The following is a 23,164-nucleotide window of genomic DNA, read 5'->3' on the forward strand; positions in this document are numbered from 1 at the left end:
TCTGCTGGCGAGATGCCAGCTCTCCGCTCTGCCCTACTAACGAATGAGTTGAGATGCATTAGTCGCACAAACACGTATTCCCTTTGCTCCTCTGCAATGGGGATGGGCACCTGCAAGGAGGGCTTGGGGAGTGGTAGTGTGTTAAAACCCTGCAGTGAGTTTTGTCATACCTCATCTGCTTGAGATCGGTGCTTCCTTCACTCAGAGGATGCTCTTCCTGCTCTCTCTGCAAGCCTAAATGCCATCCAGCTCTTCAGGGACTGCTGACACAGGCCTTTCTCCTGTTCCTACCTACACCCGAGAGCTCTTGCCAGACTGTCGCCTGTCAATGCTGATCAGCTTCCAGCAGATGGCAAGCTCTCCTTGTCGATGCACCCAACAGCAGCAGTGCTCCTCAGCCTTGACAGCTCCTTCTCTTAGGAGACGAGTTGTCCTGGCTCCTCCAGGGCATCATATTGCAGGAGTAGGTGATGCCCTGTGATGTTGTGCAAACACCCCGCAGTGTTCTTGCAGTTTCATCCTGCACCCCCAGCCAGGAGGTGATCCCTTGTCCGCCAAAAAAAGAAGGAGCAGGTTCAGGAAACCTGCTCCCTGGGCCCTGTATGCCAACCAGGTGCTGGCACAGGCTCTGCCAAACCCCATTGAGAAACTCCAGGCCAGAAGTGCCTAGGGAGACGCTGTGCCTGCCATGGGCTATGAAGAGACCTGGGGGCTGCAGCTTTCTTGGACACCACAGAAAAGGACAGTTTCTCCTTATTCTGGGGAAGAGAAACACGTTATTTCACTTTTGAGGCAAGCAATCATTATCTGCACCAAGCACTCTGCCAGGGATCGTGGCCGGTAAGGCAAAAAAGCAGAGCAAGGTCTGTCTCCCCAGTGCTCTTCCCGGCTGCTTGTAGGAAAGTATCATACCTGCAGCTAATTTTCTTCTTAGCCTTTTCCTGGCTTTTGGGCAAAGCAAAGAAAAATCTGGAAACGGCTGGTGGGGTGATTTTTCCCTGGGTGCCACCCGGGCGGGGCCCAGCGCAGCCCTGCGTGGCATGCCGGGAGGCTGGATGCAAAAGAGTTTCTCAGTTGACATGGAACTGCAAAGCCAGGCTGCTTAGGACAGCTCCTGCCCTGCACCCTGCAGGTAAGAGCCTGCCCTCCAGCAGCTTCTCTTGCTTTCACCCTGCCCCAGATATGCACGGTTGCAGACGGACAGGAACTGTCTGGATGCAGCCAGAAGCTCAGCTGGCCGGAGTCAAGGTAAGCAGCTGCCCCCAAAGGTGAGGGCACCGGTGGTGACACTCATTCCTAAGAGTCTTTATTAGAGGTGTCTAAGTCTTTCTCCTGTTCTGATGGGTGGCTGCTGCAGGTTTCTTTGATCCCCCTCCCAGACCTATAAACTCTTTGCCTCCCTCTTCTGGATTGATGCCCGGGACTTTCATATATGTGCTCAGAGTGAAGACTTCCCCCCCTGGATTTCTTCCCAGGTTTTTTATGTTAACCCAAGTGCTTGACCCCTTTTAGATCAGTGTCATGGAAAAGAAAGAGGGAAAACGCTGCTGCCTAGACCTCTTAGGACAGGAGGGAACCAGTTAGGGGAAATATACCCAGAGGAGCCTCTGCCTTTCAGAGGAAGGCAAATTCCTTCGCTAGCATGGGATGCTTTCTCACCCCAGCTAGTCGGGAGCACAGGAGACTCCCAATTTTGCATCTACACCTCATGTACAGACTCACCTGCTTTTCCAGGGAGGAGCCCAGCTAGCAGTGCCAGCAGGGAGGTGGGAAAAATAATCACAATTTTGCATGAGAGGAATCTCCTCCTAGTCCTTGCAGGAAGCCAGGAGAAGCTCAGAAGCACAGGATTCAATCACAGTCACTGCAATGATAGCACAGCCTGGTATTTTCTGATCAGTGGACAGCCTTCTGCTCCATCTGTAGCCTCTGGGGGAATGAGTTTAGATAAGAAAGCGTAAGATACTGTCCTCTATTGCTGGAGCCAGGTATGCAGAGCAGGAATTGGGATATTTCATTCCCTTTCAGGCTCATCTATCCAGCCATGGCCAGCTCCTAGTTGCTTTCTTTACCGCAGCAGCTTTAGAGTGCTGTGCTAGGGGTGTGCAGCACATCTAATCACGTATCTTCAGAAAACGTGGTGCTCCTAGGACATGGTGGTCCTAGTGCAAGCACGCAGGTTAACCATAGATGCATTTATACTCGGTCTGGTTATACGGTGAGAGCTGCACCAGGAGGCCTTCCCTGGATCTAACAACATCTGCTATTGAGACAAGACAATCACAAAGCAGGTGTCCACAACACGTACCCAACCCACCTCCTCCACACAGCGCTCACATGCCAGCAAAGGCAATTAAGTCAGGCAGAATCTTCCTTCTGCTGCGTTACAAGAGAGGGATGGGATGGGATGGGATGGGATGGGATGGGATGGGATGGGATGTACCGGGTCTGGCAGGGCTGTTGCGCCTCCTCTCAATTTTGCCCCAAATTACAACATCTTGTGTTCTCCTGGACTTAGGGACCAAGGAAGCAGTTTTAGAGGAGGAATAACATTTCCTCACTGAGGCAGTGTGTCTGCTCTTCTTCACTCCTTCAGTGGTATCAGGGACAAGGGAGGCACCAGTGGGGTGGGGAAACTGTCCGCACTGGGACACTACAATCCAGCCAGCATCTCAGTAGGATCATTTTAAAGTTTCTCCATCTTCCTGCCCATGCCGATGCTTTCGTCTGCTCTGCAGGACACTTGATGACATTATTTGTAATTAATCACTGCCTGTCTGTTTTGTGATAAGGTTTGGAGGCTGCACCTAGGTGACACTGAAGCCGAAGGGGTGCCCTTTACTCTGTTTTACTCCCTGTGAGCTCAGTTTCTTGCTGTAGACTCACAGCCCCTCGCCTGCAGGTACTGTGAGTCAGGGAGGCTCAGAAAATGGAAAATAAAATGACATAAAGAGGTCAAAGCTAGCAAGCTTACAAAACTTACTACAATGCCTTCCCTTCTCACATAAGACCTCCTTGTGAAATGTTTGGTGGCAAGCCCTGCCCTGCTTACCATGCCCACATGTGCCCATGCACGTGTCCACGTGAGGTAGTGAGTATTTTTTGTCCGTCTCTGAATCAGTAGTGATGGGTGTTTAACGAAATGGGAAGTACTGACTGGGTATTTCCCACTCAAGCCCTGAAGTGTCTCCTGGCCTTGTCCTGGTCCACTATCCTAGCAGGCTCTGGGGTGGACATGGTCAAAGCTATCTGCCTTCCACTGCAGTGAGCAGCTAGACTCTTCCCTGACAGGAGTTTGCTCTCTCTACGTTTGGCACTTATTTGCTCCCTCCCAGGGTCTACAACACACACGAGCTCTGCTCTGAACTTCTCCAATGGTTTTGTACCCTCAGAACAAACCATCTTTTGATCCTCCTTCTGGTTCTGCCAGCACAGGCCCCCAGTGCTCCTGGGAGTGAGACAGCACTCAGGAGCAGGACCTCCCCCTCTTCTCAAGAACTGGTACTGTTTCCCCTTCTCTCTTCAAAACACATAGGTAACATCTATATTAATGAAGGAAATATGCCCCGGACTTTTCCCTGGCACTGAGGTGGACTGGCACAGAACAGCCATGTCTATCGAGTTCTCTTTTCCTTCAAAATATGGTGGTCATGTGCAACCTGCATATCAGGACAGTCTCTGGCACATCTTGACTCCTAGAACATACCAGGAATTGTCAGGAGAGTGCTAGTGGCCAGGGGCTGCTATAACGGGGAAGATCAAATGCCAGTGCCTAGGAACATACCTGGCACTTAAACTTTTCCAGCCTGTACTAGTCTGAAGATTGTCTGTCTTTAGACCCAGTCTGTACTGGTATGCTAACCCTGCTAGCAGGCTATTTTGTTCTAATACTGAACTTCTGCCTCTCATCCTTCCTCTTCAGCTCCATGCTCTCCTTCTCTCAGCAATGCTGCTTTCCATACATCTCCTCTCTTTCACTCTGGAAGCATCACCACACTGATGTCTCATGCTCCAGCTGTCCTTCTCCTCTTTGGTCCATCTATAGGATTTGCTTCCTACCTATAGTGCCCCCACACTGATGTCCAGCTGAGGGTTTTGGACTCTTTACCCCATGCCAGTGTCCTCACTGGACTGGTGCAGGAGACATTGTTCCTCCAGTACAGACCCATTGTAAAAATATTAAAGAACTGCTTCCTTCTTTTCAAATGGACTTTATTTAATTAAGACTCGCTCTCACCCCACTTCCTCAGAAGATCACACCACTGTAAGCTACAAGCAGACACTGGAGCATCTCCAGTGCCTGAGGCACCAGCAGCATCCAGTAAAAGATTATGCTGGATCCACCCTGAGGATCCTAGCAGGGGATACTGGTGCCAAGCACCGGGGAAGACTCCAGTTCTGTAGGGTCTTTTCAGCTCTTCTGGTAAGGGTTGATCCTTGTCTTGCTCACCCTCACCTTCCATCTCTTCCCTCGTTACCTCCTCTCCCCGCTTCTGTTTGCACAAACCCTCCAAGGAACTAAAGGACACGTAAATGACCACGTACACCTTTGCCACATCCTTGCTGCAGCACTTCGCTGTGTTTCCCATTTAAGGTGTCAGCTCTATCAGGCGAGGCCATCTCTTGTGCCGTTGGCTGCAGGAAGCCTTGCACAGCAGAGCCATGATCTTGGCAGGAATCCTTAAGTGCTACTATAAAGCAAATAAATAATCAATCATTATTATGTATCCGTGGGTCTTCTCTAATAGGTCTTGATATTATTATGGTGCTGAGGACAGGCTGAAATTAGATAATACTACACTCAGCTGGCATCTATTCCCTTGGAAACACAGGTAAAGATGCATTTAATAGCTCTCCAGTGACAATGAATATTCATTAATATGACACAGACGTATATTTGATTTGAAAATAAGGACAGTAATTAAAGAGCTATTAAGGTTAAAAAGCAACAAAGGAAATTCAGATACTGAAAGAGCTGTTCTGGGATCAGCCTCTAACCTGTATGTGCACGGATAAGCACAGGCGGCCTGAGATATTCTAGTTTATTTTACCTATCGGCAGACCATGGATTCTGCCTTCCCTCCCCAAACTCTGTCGTCTGGAAATGTCCTGATGAATTCAGAGTTCATTTTTCCTGATGTCTTACAGAGCAACTGTGCTCCGCTGCAGTGCTGCCGCTCGTACCCTATCTCACAGGCTGCTCCAGTGACATTGAACCGACAAGAAGTGGAGGGGAAGTTTTCTGCAGGCTTTTGGGAAGGAAGCTATTTATAAGCGATCGCTTATATTCATTATTTCTATTAAAATAGTCTTGGGGATCACCAGCCATGATAGCTGTAATCTCTGAAAATCTCCATCCCGCAGGCCGTGATATTAAAGTCGAGTTTCTCAGAGAGGTTTCACAAAGGTTCCTTTGCAGGGGTGGCGTGAGAAAGCGACCTGAGCAGTGCGTGCTCTGTGTTGTGAGTGAGTCACGAGAGAGGCAACGGCACTGCTGTACATGGAGGGAGGCAAAGAGGAGCAGACATGTCCGAGGGCAGTGGCAACACTGCAGGACCGAGTGGTCCCACTGCTTGATCGCGGCCAGGACAAACCCTGTGTAATCTCATCCACCATGTCCCACCGGTCTCCTCCTGGTGCAGGCAGAAACTGCAGGCTCTCAGCAGAGCTGGGTCCCTCAGGGACAGGGCGGCAGCTGGGAAATAGCAGCCACCCGGGCTAGCAGAGGAAAAGTGAGACGTGCATCCTCCAAAAGCAGGTGCTGTCAGGAGGAGGTTACGGCACCGGGCCGTGCATCACCCTGCTGCCTTTCTGGGAAAGTCTCTCAGGCTAGTTATGCCACCAAAGAAATTATGGCAGAAACTGAAGCAAACCAGGCTGAGAGGCAGACCATTATTTTAATTTCTAACCCAGTAGCGTAAAGGTAAATAAAAAAGTGAATCAACCCATTGGGCTGGTGTTTCAGGCCACTCAGGGAGAAGAGTTAACTGCGTATTGCCTAAATTAGAAGCAAATAAACTGCATCTGCCTTTGCCCTAAGCTAACCTGGCCGACTTTCTGCACAGCAGCGCCCGGTGCAGACACATGTATAAAGCGGGTGACAGTCGAGGCAGGCACCCCGTCCCGCTTCCTCACAGCCACCTTGGCAACGCTTTCCTCTTCTGTGCAGGTACATGTGTCACAGAAGGCAGCCCTGAGCTGGCTGTGTGTCACCAAGCTGATCGATTTCCTCACAAATAAATGATAACGTTGTGTTTTCTGCCTGGATTGGCTGGTTTTGGTGGAGGAGGGTTTTGGTGGGTTTTTTTCTGGAAACAATTACAATTCCATGCTTTAGCCAGTGTATTGCTGTTTCAACCTAACAGGGTTTATCCTTCTAACAAGAGAGACCGCCAGCGTTTGCTTTTCCTAGTAACCTGAGACTTTTCAAAGCCCCGGGAACGTGATATCTCAGTTCTTGCTGATTTTAATCCGTTTTACATCCCTCGGCTGCGTTCTGCAGTAACTTCAGCAGGACTGACGAAACTCGCGCCCGTGAAATCCGCGTGTTTTGCTATAAGCAGCCTCCGTCGGAAGGGTGGGGCGGGCGTCTGCGGGGATGTACCGCTCACTCCCGGCCGCTCCGATTCCCACCCCGGGCCACCTCTCCCAGAACCGCTTCTGCTCCGCCGCCGCAGCGACCTCCGCTCCCCGGGCGGTCCGTGCCGCCGCTGCCCCGTGCGCCCGCCGGCCCCCCCCTCGGGAAGCGGCTGCCCCGCAGGGCCGGGCCGGGCCGGCGGGGGCGGGGGCGCCCGGCGCCGGGGAGGCCGCCCGCCCGACACGCCCCCTCGGCGGCGCTCGCCTCCCCACCGGCGCGGAGCGCGGGCGGCAGAGCGGCCGGAGCCCGCTGCGGCGCAGCCCCGCTCCCCATGGCGGCGGCGGCGGCGGCGGCGGTGCGGGCGCGGCGGGGCGCCCGGCTGAGCGCGGCGGCGCTGCTGGCGCTGCCGGCCCTGGCGCTGCTGGCGCTGACGGCCGGCCGCGGCGGTGGCGGCGGCGGTGAGGGGCAGCCGGGCTCCCGCCCGCCGCCGCCGCCGCCGCCGCCGCTCCCGCTGCCGCCGGGCTTGCGGGAGGAGCTGCGGCAGAGGCGGCGCGACCTGCGGCGGCTGGCGGCGGCGGCGGGCGGCGGCGGGGAGGCGGCGGCGGCGGGCGGGCTGGGCTGCGGCGACCTGAGCCTGGCGACGGGCGTCAGCGTGCTGGGCTGGGGCTTCACCAAGGTGGTGGCGCGGGCGGCGCTGGCGGGCGGCGGCGCCGTCGCCCTCAAGTCGGTGCACGGGGCGGGCCGGGAGGTGCGGCAGTGCGTGCAGCGCTACGGGGCGCCGGCGGGCTGCCGCCGCCTGGCCGCCTACAAGCTGCTGAAGGAGGTGACGCTGCTGCAGCGCCTGCAGCATCCCGGCATCGTCCAGGTACGGCGGGGCGCGCCGGAGCGGGGGGAGCTGCGGGATGTGCTCCCGCGGTACGGGAGTTTTTCGGGGGGTGGGGGGGAGCGGCGGCTCGGTGCCGGGGCTGAGTCGATCCGCCCGTGTCGCACCGCCCTGTCCCCGGGCGGCCCGGACCTGCTGGCACTGGCAGCGGCATCGCTCTGACAATCGCTCCTTCCCTCCCGGCAGCTGCACGGTCAATGCTATGATCGTAGCGGGGATCCTGAAATACGGGTCACAGCCATGCTGGAGCTGGGATCCCCCCTGGAGATGATTCAGCTTCTGCAGACCCCCTGGGAGGAGAGATTTAAAGTAAGAAAACAAAACAAAGGGAGTTTTATCAGTCGCTTTTAGACCGCAAACTGGGTAAATGCGAAGAGCCCGTGGTGAGTGCTGGGGCAAACGGGATTGTCATGCTGACACTCTGTTTGCTCCCGCAAATTGTCCTTAAATCGTTTTGCTTGCACTCCTTTTAAATGACGTTAAAATAGCCCTAGCCTGGCGTCTCACAGTTGTGTTCCTTCCCTCTAGAGCGAAGTTAAAAGAGCTACATCTGGGAGGAAATGGTCACAAAATCTTGCTGAGGGCTGGGGTGCTCTTTAATACCCAGCAGTACACTATATTGCTAGTTTTCCCTTTATATTGTTCCACTCCACAGAGGGGCTTTCGTAGCGAGGCCCCTCAGCAGGCTGGGTCTGACTCGGGAAAGGCACCTCGCCACGCTGTGAGTCTGTTGTTTTCTGCGTATTACCTATTTTAGGCAGCAAGCTAGGCAGCCTGTCTCTCACCACGTGTTCATATGATGTTTCTGATATTAGCCCTTTAGGTATTACTGTAGTACAAGAGCTAATAAATTGCTTTCCTCCTGCTGTAGGTGCTAGGATCACATCCCTGTTAGTGAGATCTGTCTTGTCTCCTAAGCATCCCACACAGGGACTCTTAAGCTCCCTAGGAACATAAATGACTTATGACATGGCACGTATTTTGGTTATAGCTTGTATTACAGTTTGCCTTCAAGGTCTCAGCTGGGGGTTCACTACTACTTTTTTGGTTCCCAGGAGGAAAGAGAGGATCAAGTAGAAGCATGGGTACCTTAATGTCAATAAGAAATGCTTTGGGCAAACTAAAAACACAACAAAAGTCCCAAAATAAAATCCCTGCCTGCATGTGGTCCTTAATGTTGAAGAGGAGCCTTGCCATCCAAGCCAGAGGGGGAGTGCGGCAACTGTGCTCGCTCAGCTGTGGGACATGAAGCTGGGATTCTTATGATTGCTTCACTAATCAAGTTAAAATAGCGTCAGAGCTTCCAGAGTCATTTCTCTTGGCCTGTGGAGTTCCACGTCTGCTTACAAACTATTTCATACTGGCTTCTACATCATAGCTTTCCCAGCACCTCATCTTCTCAAATGCGACGAAGTCTCCTGTAGAGCTAGAAACCCATGATGCTGGATTAGCTGGTGGTAAGGTCTAGTACGGTGGCATTAAGATTTTAATAATCTTTTGACTGATGAAGACACTAATTCAGAATATACACGGGTACTGTCTAGTCCTGTTTCCTAATGAGGGTGTCTAAATGGATGGGATTCCCCTCTGATGAGCCACATCAGATACCAGCGATTCTGCAAGCTCTTCCAAGTGAACAAACCCTCGCGCCTGCACAGATCGCTATCGGAGGCAGCGAGGGGTGGCGCGGGTCTGCCTGGCACACCTAGCTGATGATACAGTTTGTCTGATGCCAGGGCTCCTGATACTGAATGAAAACTGCTGCAAAAAGTGACTTGAAAAAAGTGCTGGTGCAGTACAAATGCACTCTTGTAGCTCTAGTTTGTTCAGAAATTGTTTACCGAGCTTTCTGCTGGATCAGGTATTGTCTGACCTTTCCCTGCTGCCAGAAAGTTGGCATAAAAGCAAAAAAGCTGGCAATAAATACATTGCATGCTTTGGCTAATTCTTCAGAAGCAAGATTGTGTGCCCGAATTCATACTGCTGAGCGATGCAGCAAGGCGTGAATCTGGTATTAATGACCATGGAGCCTCAGTCTGTATGGAGCAGCATGGGGGAAGGGAGGAGAATGTATTAATTCTATGCCAGAGTGGGAAAAAACACTTCTGATTTTAGCTAGCAGATCAATATAGCTCCTGAAACAAGCAGGCTGCTATTGTTTTCCTCGCAGCTTTCTCCTCTAGTTCCTCTAACTGCAAATGTCTCTTTTTGTATACGCACGTTTTTAAAAAATGTTGCTAAACTACTTACCAGTCAAATCCTGTGGCAATGTTGATAATAAATTTTGTAGCATACATATAATTACCTTTTAAGTACTATATGCTTTTTTTTTTGCCTTTAATTTCATTGAATGCCCTCCCCTTTGTTCTACTTCCAATTTAATAGCTGTTTTTCATCTGTTTTTCCCATGCATATTCATCTTCTCTTTCTCAGATTTGCCTGAGTCTTGTGAAACTGCTGGTTTACTTGGCTCATTCCCCCCTGGGTTCAATAGTCCTCTTGGATTTCCAGCCGAGGCAGTTTGTAATGGTGGATGGAAACCTAAAAGTGACAGACATGGATGATGCCAGCACTGAGGAACTGTCATGCAAGGAAGATAAAGACTGCACACTCGACTTCCCTACAAAAAGCTTCCCTCTCAAATGCTCTGCGGTTGGGAAATGTGAAGGAATAAATGAAAAGAAGAATCTTTTCAATGCATATCGGTATGTCCAGCGAGATGGGGGGAAAATCTGGGGTGGTTGAGCTCACACGCTGCCATGTAGCCTCTAGCATCTTACATTTCTTCCTCGCAGTGATTCCCCCTCACCTCTGTCACAGGGTAGTTAAGGATCGCTTTGCAGCAAGTTTATTTTCCTTATAAGGCAGGAAAATAGTGTCGTTGTTTGGTGAGAATGAAGGCAGCTTTCTTCTGCTGCTCCTTTCCCCAGTGCCCTCTAGAAACTTGCCCCAAAGGTTGAACCTGTGAATTTATTGTTTGCCAAACAAGCCCTGGTGCTTGACATCCACGGACTGTGTTTGCTGAAAGCAGTGGCAGCGCGGGCTACCTGCCAAAGCCCACCAGCTTTGAGCCCCTGTTGTTGGGAACAGGCTGGCTAACTCTTCCCTTGAACTCCGAGTCTCCCTATGGAGACTGTGGGCACCTATGGAAGAGCGATGAAACAGGTAATAGGCAAGGGGCTGAAACTGCTGCAGCACTTTGTGTAGGCCACCAGCTGAAAGCACGATGACTTCCACTCAATGTTGATGCTTGGCAGGTCATGTACTGGTAGAAATCTTGGCAGCTGGACATTTACACAGAAGGACTTAGTAAGGGAGCCTGAATTTGCAGGACTTGGTGTTGAAGGGCAAATCCCTGCATAGATTATTGCAGCCTTACAGTAACGCACTTGTCTGTTGTAGAACAGGAGTTTTCTAGAAGGTTCAGGGAATGAGTAGTCCTGCCTTTCCAGGGGTAATAAGAATGCCAAACCTTTTCAGGGCAAGGGAAAGGTCTTGCATGAATCTTCTTTTATATAGGTGTTTTTTTGATGGGAAATGCATTGCTTAGTGCACAAAAATGGCCCCGGGGAAGGAGGGAAAGCTCCGTTGCGTGAGCCTTTGCAAGGCAGATTTCACGCAGCGCTTGGCAACATGCTGTGCTGCAAGGACCAAGCTTTCAGCCCAGCTCACAGGAAGCGTCTGGGAGATGCCAAAGGAGTGCTCAAATATAACTTAATAACCAAAGCAGACTTACTAGTTGCATATGGATAATAGAGTCACGGGAAAATGTAGACAACTTAATCACTAGGGAAATTAAGCAACTGTATTCTAATCAGTCTGTGGGATTTTTTGCAGGTATTTTTTCACCTATCTTTTGCCACACTCTGCACCACCAGCTTTGCAGCCCTTTTTGAGCGATATTCTGAATGCAACAGGTACCAGCTAATATTCATAAACTTCTTTATTAGAAGTCTCTAAATGATATTTCATGGAATTAGTCATCTTTGTCATCTTTTTCTTTAAATGTAGGTGATTTACAATATGGAATAAATGAAACCCTGAAAGCTTTTGAAAAGGTTTTACATCTGTACAAGTCTGGGCTCTATCTGCAGAAAAGACCTCTTCTTTTAAAAGGTACATGATTTTGAATGCTTTAAGTAACATAACTACTGAGGGAGTGAGGAACTTGGTAACTGGTCAAATTTTGATCTCCCATACATTCAGGCAGTGTATAGCACCAAAAGTATCTTTTTTTGAGCAGCCTTTTGTTGTTTTTTCATGGGAGCTATGCATAATTGCATTGTTTTGCAAAGTAAATGCAGTGCAGACAATCTGGCCCACATATGGACATATGTTTGCCCTGCTTCTAGATACTCTTCTCATAATGTGCATCAGTGTTTCAAGTGAATGTATTTGGGATAGCTTAAGCAGCTGGACCAGACTAGGAAATTGAGTGTCTCCTATCTCTCTTTGGGGTCATCTTATCCTATGGACCAATAGGTCAGTTTTCCGGGCTGATATTGAAACTCCCCGTTTCACTTGGTGGCTTCCGAGTGCTGAGCACAGGTTATTATGGGAACGTACACTGGGGAGGTGACAACACTGAGATGAGTGTGGCAGAGTAGCTGGGGCCTTGGTGCCCTCTAAATTTCTTTTCTCTGGAGACCATCCTATTGGACCTGTGAATGGATAAATGAGCCTCTGTGAGGTGCATTCCTCTGAAAAGAACCTGTTTGGTGGTAGAGATGAGGCTAATCAAAAAGAAGGCTTCAAAAGTCCAGTGGTTACTGTGGCTTACATTTTCCTGAGCATTCACTTGAGATGGTGGGGTGGTGATGGTGGCTTGCAGAAGGAAATCTCTTTACATGTGAAAGAACTGGAATTTGCACCAATGAACAAAGATATCCAGTCATTTGCACTGAAGGACCAGCAGCTTTAACAGGAATTACTAGTATTTTCCAACAACACCTACCTGTTAGCTTCACAACTGGCCCAGTAGCAATGTGCCAAAATGATCACCATCCTAGAGGTGCGGGAAGGTGGGGAGAGACTCTTAGCAATCGGTGGACAATAGCCTGAACATCGCCTGCTCAGGCTTGTCAGGCCTTTTGTATCCCACTGGAGCAGGATCTGGCCTCCCTTTCCCCCACTGGGGTTCCTAAATCTCCTGTACCTGAGGGTGTCACCACGATAGGTGGGTCAGCGCGTGCCCCACGTAGCTCGGTGCTGGATCTGTGATGAGCTGGTTCTTCTGTTGGGGCTGAGGTGTAGGAGAGGCCGTTGTGAGGTTGGCTTCTCTGGAGAAGAAGCGGAGGGTCTGTGGATCTGCACAGCAGCCGCCTCCTCTCACCCACTCCTGCGGTCGCTCCCCTGTCCCTTCACCCTTGAGAGCTCTGCCCCCTCTCTTATATCCGTGGGGGAATTGCTGTCCTGTGCTCCAGAGTCAGGATTTGGTTTTCTTTTAACTTTGCGGCTCCACCCACTCCATCTAAGCTGGTCAGTTCAATCTATCACCATCACATTTCCTTTAAGAGTTGCACTGCATTGCAACATACTAAGTGTATAGTGTAACTAGTCTCTGAAAGTACACTTAAAGAGTTTCCCTAAATGCCCTCTTTCTATTCCCAGACTACATCTCCCTAAAGGGCTTCCGAACAGTGGAAGGAGAAGACTACAAGTGCTGGCCCTCCTACAGCCACCTGGGATGCCTGCTCTCCGTTCACAGTGCCGAGGAAGCCGCCGCAATTTGTAGCTCCCAATCGCAGTGTCAGAGTTTTATCATCACCCCGCGGAGGACGTGGACAGGTGAGCTTGGGCAGATGTGACAGGATACTGCCACGTGGGGCCCCTGCTTCCTCAGTCGCGAGCGGGGATGATGCTGTTGCCCTCCTCCGTAGTGCCTTGAGTCTACAGGCGCATATAAAAGCTGCCTTCCTTATTCTCAAGATCAGATGGCTGCCGTGATGGGCATCCAAGGATCCCCTGAGTATTTGTAAGGAGACACAAGAGAAATTATATTCTCCTTCGGCACCTTCTTTCCTCTACAAATTTTGCACAGGACTGCTAGGTATTGTTAAACAGTTACTTATTTCATGCAGAGATGGCTTCACTTTGGTGTTAGGCTAAACAATTCCTGTGGTGTGTATAGTTTGCAAAAAGCTGTGAGGTTTTTCGAGATGAAAGAAGCTATGTAAAAGAAGGTGGTTACTATTGTTATAATTAAAAGAATCATAGCTTATAAGTTGTTATCCCCTTTATCAAAACTAAAGCCCCAAACCAATGGATTTCCAAAATGTCCCTGTAATTAGCTCTGATTATAGCCTCTTGTGGTTAGCATGTTTTCAGAATTGCTATAAATTACCTCATTTAGCTGACACTTCAGTCATGGGCTAAATTGTTACTTATAAAGTAAAACACTAAATGAGGTAAATGAGTGTTTTCAGTGATGGTGCTCAAGAATCACATCTTGTCAGCTCACATGACATTTAAAAAAAACCCCAAACCCACAGCTCTTCCATGGGTTCGTGTGCAATTGGCATGTGGCTAACTAGTGACATAAGAGCACTTAAACTGATGCAACATAAATCTCTTTGAGCCGGGTTCACACCAACAGTGGATTGTGTGAGTTGTGCCTAACGCGTCACATCTGCCTTCCTCACGGGGCGGCTGTTGCTGTGCTCGGTGCCTGGCTGGAAGGAACCCCGCTTAAAACAGCGGTGGGGATGCAGAAGAAGGAGCACGTGGGACAGAAGACCCTTTCTGCAGCGCCTAGCTCAGATGCTGATCCCTGCCATCCTGCACCGTGCCTGCAGTCTGTTAACGTTTCCCTTCCTGACATTTTTCTTCCTCACATTTTTACAGCTCATCTTTGCAGCCAAAGGCGCCAAAAGTGTGTGGCTGAAATGCCAAGTGCCTAACTTTGCCAGTTGGATTAACGAGAGCTGTGGGAACATGCTAGTCCCTCTTAGGGCAGCTCTGTAAAGCAAGGCAAGACGTAAAAGCCTCTGGGGCCCGATTGTGCATTCCTTGTGCACACTTGGTGAGCATCTGGAGTTTACTGGGAGTGTAAAACATATCTATGGCAGGGTGGAGTGACCCTCCGCTGAGCAAGCAGTGTGTTCCTGTGTCTTTTGCAATAAATAGCATGGGTCAAGGTGAACCTATCTCCTCTATTAAACTTGCATTTTTATTTCCTTTCCAGGACGCCCACTCGCCTCATTTCAGAGTAGCCTGACTGATTTAATACCGGATGCTAACGCTGTAGTCTATATTAAACGATCGGCTTCCTCAGGGGAAAGACTTTAAAGACAATGAGATCACATAAAATGATCCTGGGAGGAACAAACCACTGGGGAGAATTTCATCTGCTGAAAAGAATGACATACTTTATTTTGCTTTGGGATGGAATCTCCCTGCCAGCTCAGATAGAGTCAAATGCTGCTGCATCCTTGATCAAAGCTCAGATTTCTCATTGCAGGCCCGCTAGCTTCTTTATGTGTTCCCACACTGCTGTTCCACATAAATGCTCCCAGTTTTAGTGAAATGTTGCTAGACTGTGCAATACCTAGCCTTGCTGCTTTGGTAACTAGCTTGTCAGCCAAGAAATAGAACTAGCTGTGAGGGATCCGGCTTGGGTAGGCTTAGTTAGTTCAGTCACCTCCGAAAACCTATGGGTAACGCACCTTGGAGAAGGCAACAGCTCCTTCTGCAGCTGCCGACCAGGATTTCATACCACTGCAAATGTAAAGGACTGGATTCCAGCGATGGGGCCAAGGTTGCAGAGTTGGGATCCATAACCAGAGGTTGATGATGGGGGTGGTCTTCCAAGGAGGGTCCTGATTCAGTTCCTTCGAGGGCAGAGGAGGGAGGTGGTGTATAGGTCAACTCTGGAACCAAATGTCTGCATGTTTGGATGCAGGATTTGGGTTTGACCCTATGTGATTTGTAATGCCAGCTCCCATGTATCAACCTTGAAGGTTTTTCTCTGTTACTTTCCATGAAAGAGCAAGACATTAAAATTATTTATGTGTAAGGCGTGACTCTGTATGATAAAGAATGACTATGTTTATTCTAAGCATGCTGCAAAAAGTTTTTATCTTTAATTGTCTAAGTCTTTACTGCAACCAAATGAACAAATGCAAGTGTTTCCCACCTTCAGCTCACCTAGCATCATTACCCACTCCTGAGGACAACTTGTGAGTGCTCTAAGCAGTGTATGAATGTGCCCGAGCCCCTTGGACACTTAGGTCTTGGAGGACGCTCTGTGGTTGTGCTTGCAGGCTCACAGGTGTAGAAGAGACAGTCTGGTCCCAAGAGCCTCCTGCATCTACCCTTCACTGAAATTGTAGACGTGGCCTCTGAAAAATAAGTGGGGGTTAGTATATTTACAGGCTGTAAGAGATGGCAATGTAATGTGCCACTCCGAGGAGTGCCTGGAAGCAGTGACCGTACAGTACCTCTTCTGCTGTAGCACGGTCGGGGAAAGCCCAAATCCCTCCTGACCCCACGCCTCGCAAGGGAAGGTCCCTGGCCTTGTGCAGGAGAGCCGTGCTGCAGCCTCTGTGTGATGCCACATGGAGTTTTCCACTTAGCCCACACTGCTGGGTGGAAATGACAGCTCTCGGGACATCGCCGTTGACTCCTTGTAGCCTGCGATGGTGTGGCTATTTCCATGTGGGCCCCTGTAGCAGCTGGCGTACCCCACAGCTAAAGATGCCTGAGCTCTTGCCTGGCGTTGTGCTGTGTTTTTCATGATCTGGTCCTGTGTTTCCTAGTGCAGGATCTCACCTTTCAGCTCGTTAGTACTCTGTTAACCCACGGCAGTGCCATTGCATGGGAGCTTTCTCATGCAGTATAACCCCTGCTGCTTACACTGAGGCTTGGGGACTCTGATAGTGATATCAATTAATGAGAATTTCTAGTTAGCACAACAAGAAGACTCTTCTTAGTGATGGCCACATTGCTGCAGGCTGTGTGAAGGCAAGGCTTTTTAAATGGACAGCCACAGACAGCTCTCTCCATTACAGTGGGTCTTGTGGAAGTTGAAGGAAAGGTCCTGCCAGGGGTCCGCTATTGTTTTACATCGACCCCACTGAGCAGGGCTTCAGGCATCTGCTGTGTGGTGCTTTACATTAGCAAGAGGTAATGAGAGTTTATTCCATATCTCTCAGCCTCCTGAGATACAAATCAGCAGTACATTCCCCAAAGCATGGGAAGGGCCAGCCTGGGGTCATTTCAGAGAGGAAGAAACAGAGAGAGAATGCAAAAGTTGAAGTGATTCCAGTTTGTGTTAGAAAGATCTTCCCATCTTAAAAATCTCTTCTGGTAAAAAAACATTGTGTATTTTTGTCATGTGACGCTCCTTTCACGTTGCAGATTTTTCCATCAAGTTTTCATTGTATGATTGCCTGCCAGGCAGTCGGGTCCAGCCCCTCGGCAGATGGTGCAGGGTATGGCAGTGTTGCTTGTATAGATGTAGGTTCCAGCACCAAACCTGCAGTTAGAGCCTGGGAACAGAGACCATATCATCCTGCCTTGAAAGTTTTGAGCACACAATGCTTAACAAATAATAATAATAAATAAATAAAAAGGGAAGCCAGGCTTCAAAGAATCCCAGTGCTCCATCTGCTGTTGCCACAGCGAGTGGCTTTTGTAGATCATTTAGGCCACCCCCTGCAAACGAGTAGGTGCATTCTTAGAGCCTGGACCCCCGTGAGCACATTCATCATGCTAGCATAGACAAATAGCTAGGGCACAGGCATACATTTATGTCCAATTCTGTTCACGTGCTAGAGACTTAGAAGATGCTGCAAATATGCTGGCCAAAGTGTATGCACCGATTCTCCTCATACCTCTGCGCAGCTCCCCACGGCACGAAACACCTGGTGGGCATGCCGGCATCAGTCTGATTTGGGGTGACATCCCCCTGCAGCCCAATGGTGCCCAGCGAATGCTGGGTGAGGGAAAACGTTTCATCACCCTGCTACATCTAGAGCTATAGTTTGATATGGGTTTGAGGAAACACAGTCACTGGAAAAAGTGGTTCCCACCCTTTTTTTTCCCAGCTTCTTGCTGTTATCATCTGCTAAGAAACCTTTTCCAATAGTCGTGCCAGTTTAAAAGCATGTAGAATTAATTCTTTGCTAGCCTGCAGTGAGCAGCTTGTGACCCCTAAGCTTCAGGCAGCCTGCAAGCGGCTCAGGTGCAGCTTCTGCGCCAGGTCTGTGTGGAGCACCCAGGCTCCTCACAGCCTGAAGGGGAGACTACGGGAGCAAGCATCTTCTCTACAGCTTTTGGGCCCATGTGGCTGTTTTGTAGTGCACTATCTTTATGTCCCATCTCACTCAGTCAGTCTTTATTCATTCTATCCTTTTATTAAATTATAACTGCCTCAAGCAACTTTAGACTTTCAATGCCAGTGAAAATTTCAGTGCACGCCTAAAAACTGTATTTCAGTAACTACGGTACGTACAAAACTCAGATAGATAGAAACATTTGCTGCCCTTAAAACTCCCAGTTGCTGGAGTCAATTTGTCTCTGCTATCGCTGATCAGTATTTCAGCCACCATTGTGGAATATGTAACAGAGGAAAGTGCCTGGAAGGAAACAGCAGGGGATCAATTGCAATGGAAACCATGTGTGCTGGAGGAATAATATTTACCTAAATGTGTCTATCACATCTTCCCAAAGGATGCTGCCATGAGGAGAGAATGGATATGAAAATGTTGCCTCCATAGATAAAAGTTAGGAATATCATTTTTTTAAACTTTAACTTTAATATTCTTAATTAATTCCATATTGTAATAACAGAGATAAAGCCACATCCATGAAGGATAATACCATGTACTCCAAAGATATAAACCACAGTTTAATAAATAGCAACAGTTGCCGCATGACTCATGTTCAGTATGTTTGCACAGGCGTTTACATGACTGGTGACTTCATGACAGATTGAGGAGCGGAGCGAGGCGGACAGAGCCCAGTAAAGAAAAGGCAACTCCTGGTGCATCAGACAAGGTTGAAATCACAATGAAAGTCGTACCTGTATTCTTACATGACATATTCTGCAAACTTTGGTGATGCTCTAAGCAGCACTCAAATAGATGAACTTTCAAGTTAGTCTTGGGAAAAAGCAGGGATTTATCACAGGCAGGTGTAGGCCCAAATCATATATCTAGGTTAACATTAATTTCTGTAAGGTCTCCTATAAATTCATGTACCAAGCTCTGATCTTCGTGGCTAGAAGTCAGAGCACTTTGGTCCTACTGGGTTGAAAGAGCTGGTTTGGTGTCCAGTTTGAGGAATTAGTGAAGGGTAACTCCAGTATCCAGAATAGCCCATCATGATGGCTTGGTAGGACTTCAGAGTGAATCTTCCCCCCTAACTATAGCACTTGCAGCAATCTTTCTCCTTGGTTCCGTTGTCCCAGTGTACCAAAGTGCCACCAACAGCAGTGTGGAGATGGTGGTGGTGAAAGAAAATTCACGGAAGAGAATTTTATATGAGAGGTAACCATGAGCCCCTCTGCCTCCTCTGTAGCACGTACTTAGTCCAGGATGGTGGATTTGCCCTGAATGATAGTTTTTGGGTAATGGGAAAATTTATCAGATTACATCAAACAGGTCTGGGTGCACCAAGAAGGGGTGATAGCTGGAGGGAACGGCTGCCAGACTCCTCTGCTTGAAATTCAGCTCCTGGCTCTGTGTGAGAGCTCCAGGCAAGGGCTTGTGCTTTGCAGCCTTTGGACCCTCAGCCCTCCTGGCTGGCCAACCCAGACAGCAAAAGCGCTGGGTTTACTGGTAGGGAAGACTTCTCGACGTAGCTTTGGAGGAGATGGAGATGCTGATGGCTTTTTAAGAAATATATGCTTGGTCTTTCTTGGCACCAAGTTATGTCCCTGGACTGCACCCGCTACCACAACTGCCCTATCCTCACCCACTCCCAAGTACCATAACCACTATTCTTCCCCACCCCCAAATCTATACCTGACGGCTGTACGCTCAGGTCTTTCCCTCCTGTCATTTACTCAGCCCCCACTCCCCATGTGCCATCCCAGCCCACCTACTCGTTAACCCTTTGTAGACCCACACCTCAACATTCACACACGGCCCCACAGCCTCGTACCCTCGCAACCAACACACAGGTGGTAACATGGCTGGGGAGCCCTTATTTCTATACTGTCAGAGGCGAAATAGTCCTGCGTGTAGCAGGAGGCCACATCTGAAAGGTGTAACCACAAGATCAGCCTGCCTTTGATTTGTAACCTCTCTTCATTTACCATCAATGATTTCTAGATTAGCAAGTGCTAAATGTAATGTAGTAATAGCCTCCTGCAAACAGCCAGGGTTAAAGCTGTGCATTAAACCCACAGTGCCTTAACTACATTGTGTTATTCACGTGGTGCATCACACCTTCCAAATCCAAGTCTAGACAAGGCTTAACAAAATGCAAATTCCTACATTATGTTACATTTATCAGTATTTATCCTCAAACCCCATCAAAATCAACGGGAGTCTCTCGTGGACTTTTTGGCTGAAATCTGTTGCCCTACTTACAGTACTGGAAATGTAAGATCCAGCCTCAGAATGAAGTAAAACATCAGCGACCCCCAAAACTACAAAATAAACACCCAAATTTCCAAATTCTTATATCTGTAAGTTATATCTCCCACATAATGTATTTAGCAAGTGAATTGTTTTTCTTTGCTGGGAAAAACCCTGCTGCAAATTCCCTCACTACTTCAGATGACAGATCAGAGAGTTCAGGCTTAGATTAAAAGCTTGATAATGAAACCTGGGGATACAAGTTAATCATCACATTGGGTAGCTAGAGAGGCGGTTTATGAATGTCTTGGGGACACTGGGGTGCAAAGGAAATTCTCTCAGACCTCACATGGAAAATGGCAAGAAACATTTCAGCATTGCTGCTGTGTCTCGTCCAGTGCTGTTCCTCATTCGCTTGGAGAGGGAGTTGTGAACTCCCACTCCTAATTAATCTCACCCTTGTTTGTTTCTTCTGATTCTTTAAATACACAAGAAACAATTCACGGTCCCTCCCAGTGAAGTTAATGCCATGATTTGCATTTTTCAGGGCTTGACTATTTCACTTTGTCTAGCAAAGCTATTGTTACATGACTGTGATCATTAACATTACCTCTGAAACAAAGCAGCTGCACCAGCCTAAATTCACTTGTACTCTAGAGCAGCGTCAAACCCCAAAGTTTTATTGGCACAGCTAAAGGCCAGTTCAAGACATACTCTGGAAATTGCCTAATCATTGCAATTGGCTTGTTTGTTCGCTTGCTATATGGTAACAACAGTTAAAGCCCCTACCGAGACCCTTATAAATCAGCAAAATATTCTTTGCTTCACCCAGAGAATCTTAGGTAGAAGCTGCTTCCAGCACAGAATAACCAACTTTTCCTTTAAAAAAAAGTAATAGTGTTTAAGAACCGCATCTCATTAAATAGTTTTTGTTTTATTTTAACTGAGTGCTTCATCTTTGAAAGAAATCAGTGATGTGTTATTTTAACAGTGCTTCCTCCATCTTACTGAGATAACATGGGAGCATAAGGATTAGTCTCTCATCCTCACCTTCTCTGTTTTCCTGCTGATAGTGGCTGTCATTCAGCACTAATGGAAAAGCCCACATGCCCATGCCGGCTGATGCTGCCAGGGAGAGGGAGGACGGTCTGCAAAGTCTCACTGCGAAGGACCCTGCAGGATGTCACCAAGGCTGACAAGGGAGCTGCCACCCGTAGGCAGGGGAGAGGGAGATGGCATCCCCCTCGTCAGAGCCCCTCGCAGCATCACCCTGACACTGCCCCACCAGGAGATAAGGCGGTGGCTGGGGCAGTGGCCAGTGGCCGATGGCCGGTGGCCAGTGAGGAGCTGTGCAGCCGGCTGGCAGCGGTCAGGCGCTGCCAGGCTGCATCTGCCCATGGGAGGAGGTTGGAGGCACTGCATGGAGGGAGACTGCCTGCCCGTCGCTGTCTCTGGCAGCGTACGCAGAGGCAGAGCTCCAGCACCTGCAGACCCAGACTGCGACCAGCTCCCTGCATTTTGACATCTTTCAGCCCATGCTCTGAAGCATCGCCGTCCTACGGCTGGCTCTGACAGTGATTTGCTAAGAAATGCAATGGCCAACGTGCGCTGTAACTTCTGTTTTCAATACAGATATCAGGAATTCTTTGTTTGGAGCCACTGTTTAGCAAAGGAGCTTCAGTCCTGCCAGTCTGTAGATGAGCTATCTTGGGAAAGGGGAATTGTTCCCATGCCAGGAACCAAATCAAAGTTATACCTTCATCCTCAGAAGTGCAGTTTTACCTTGCCTGACCCTCCCATCCTCCGGAGGACCCTGAACTTTCCAAAAGGATGGGCTTTGCACGTTCATGCACAGGAAAAGAATAGGGAGAACAAACAAAACACCCCACCCTCTTCCACTTATGTAAGATCAGAAAGATCAGAAAGAGAGTGTAGGCTAAGCCCAGAGGACGGGATTTATGGATTCAGAAGAACCTAGTTATTAAAATGTTATGAAAGTTTTCCTCTCCTTTAAATGCATAAATATGCAGATGAAAGGAGCCATGTGATCTGGCCACTGGCCATGCTGCTGCAGGCTCAGCCTAATTGTCAGCTGCCAGCTCCGCTGCTTTTTAAGTGGTGAACATGATTAAAGATGCACAGACAATTGAAGAAAGTTAGATCAGTTCTTACAAGGCCTGCTTCTATTTTATAACCACATGGCAGCTTGGCCTTGAGACTGAATCTGCCCTTACAAGCTGAGGGAGGAAAGTTCTGCTGATCAGACGGTTTCTTTTCAACCACAAGCTCCACGTGCTCTTGAATTCATCATTTTCATAGCAAGCTATTTGCCAAGGCAAACTGCTTTTCTTCCCCGCTCTGAGAAAAAGGGGGCTCTGAAGGGGGGGGAAGGAGGCAGGTAGGACCAGGTGATAGGAGGGGTCAAACACTGCAGAAGCATGGCCTGAATATTCAGACTCTCCCAATCAGAGAGGTGCTAATTTGTTTCAAATGCTTTGTGAAAAGAGCATTTTCTGGGGCCTCTCCTTTCCCTTGGGATGGGAAATATTGTTGAGAAACCCAGATGGTCTCATGCATTTTGGGGAGAGCCGCAGTCCTGTGGGCAGGACAAAGAACTGGGACTCCTCTTCCAGAGCTGCTGGGTTTTGAGCCGAGTTGCATTGCCATTGCAGCGACAGCAAGGCCAAACAGTCTGGCAGCGTCTACCCTTTTGTCATCCGTATTCGCTGGGGGATGGAGCCTGGCTCTGCAAAGTGACAGACCCGTCAAGTCTCACACGCTGGGTGTGAATCTTGCGCCGTGGGTTTTTGCCTCAATGCCTCCCACAGCTACAGCTGGGTCTTGTGCCTTCCTTGAGCCTCTCCCCCATCCTGGGGCTCTGCGCAGTGGATGCAACTGCTTGGCTCTGGCCTGGGAGCCACTGTCAAGCTGCAGCATGCCTAGGGGCTTGAAAAGTGGCAGGCTTCTGAGTAACTTGTTTTACTATTGTTTCATGGCTTTCCAGAAAGACATGTCTTTCCAAAAGACAAAGATTTGGCTGGTTTTTAGCACCACCACGGAGTGTGGCACAGCTACCCCATGTGGTCCTGGGAGCAAGTCAGTGTCTGCGCAGCCACCGTGGCCTGTCCCCAGACTGGCTGGAGTCACTGCACACCTGCACATCCCTTGGATGAGCACAGC

General features: G+C 49.1%; 1 protein-coding gene across 1 annotated transcript; it reads left to right on the forward strand.

The window, feature by feature from the left end:
- Positions 1 to 6,929: 6,929 nt before the first annotated feature.
- Positions 6,930 to 15,481, forward strand: LOC127017028 (extracellular tyrosine-protein kinase PKDCC-like; the record flags this gene model as incomplete). Its single annotated transcript, XM_050897912.1, has 7 exons — positions 6,930 to 7,442; positions 7,647 to 7,769; positions 9,894 to 10,165; positions 11,298 to 11,377; positions 11,472 to 11,576; positions 13,071 to 13,247; positions 14,644 to 15,481. Coding segments are annotated over 7 exons (1,374 nt in total), but the record flags the coding sequence as incomplete, so codon positions are not given.
- Positions 15,482 to 23,164: the final 7,683 nt, after the last annotated feature.

This window comes from Gymnogyps californianus, chromosome 5 (genome assembly GCF_018139145.2).
Source record: "Gymnogyps californianus isolate 813 chromosome 5, ASM1813914v2, whole genome shotgun sequence".
Classification (NCBI taxonomy): Eukaryota; Metazoa; Chordata; class Aves; order Accipitriformes; family Cathartidae; genus Gymnogyps; species Gymnogyps californianus.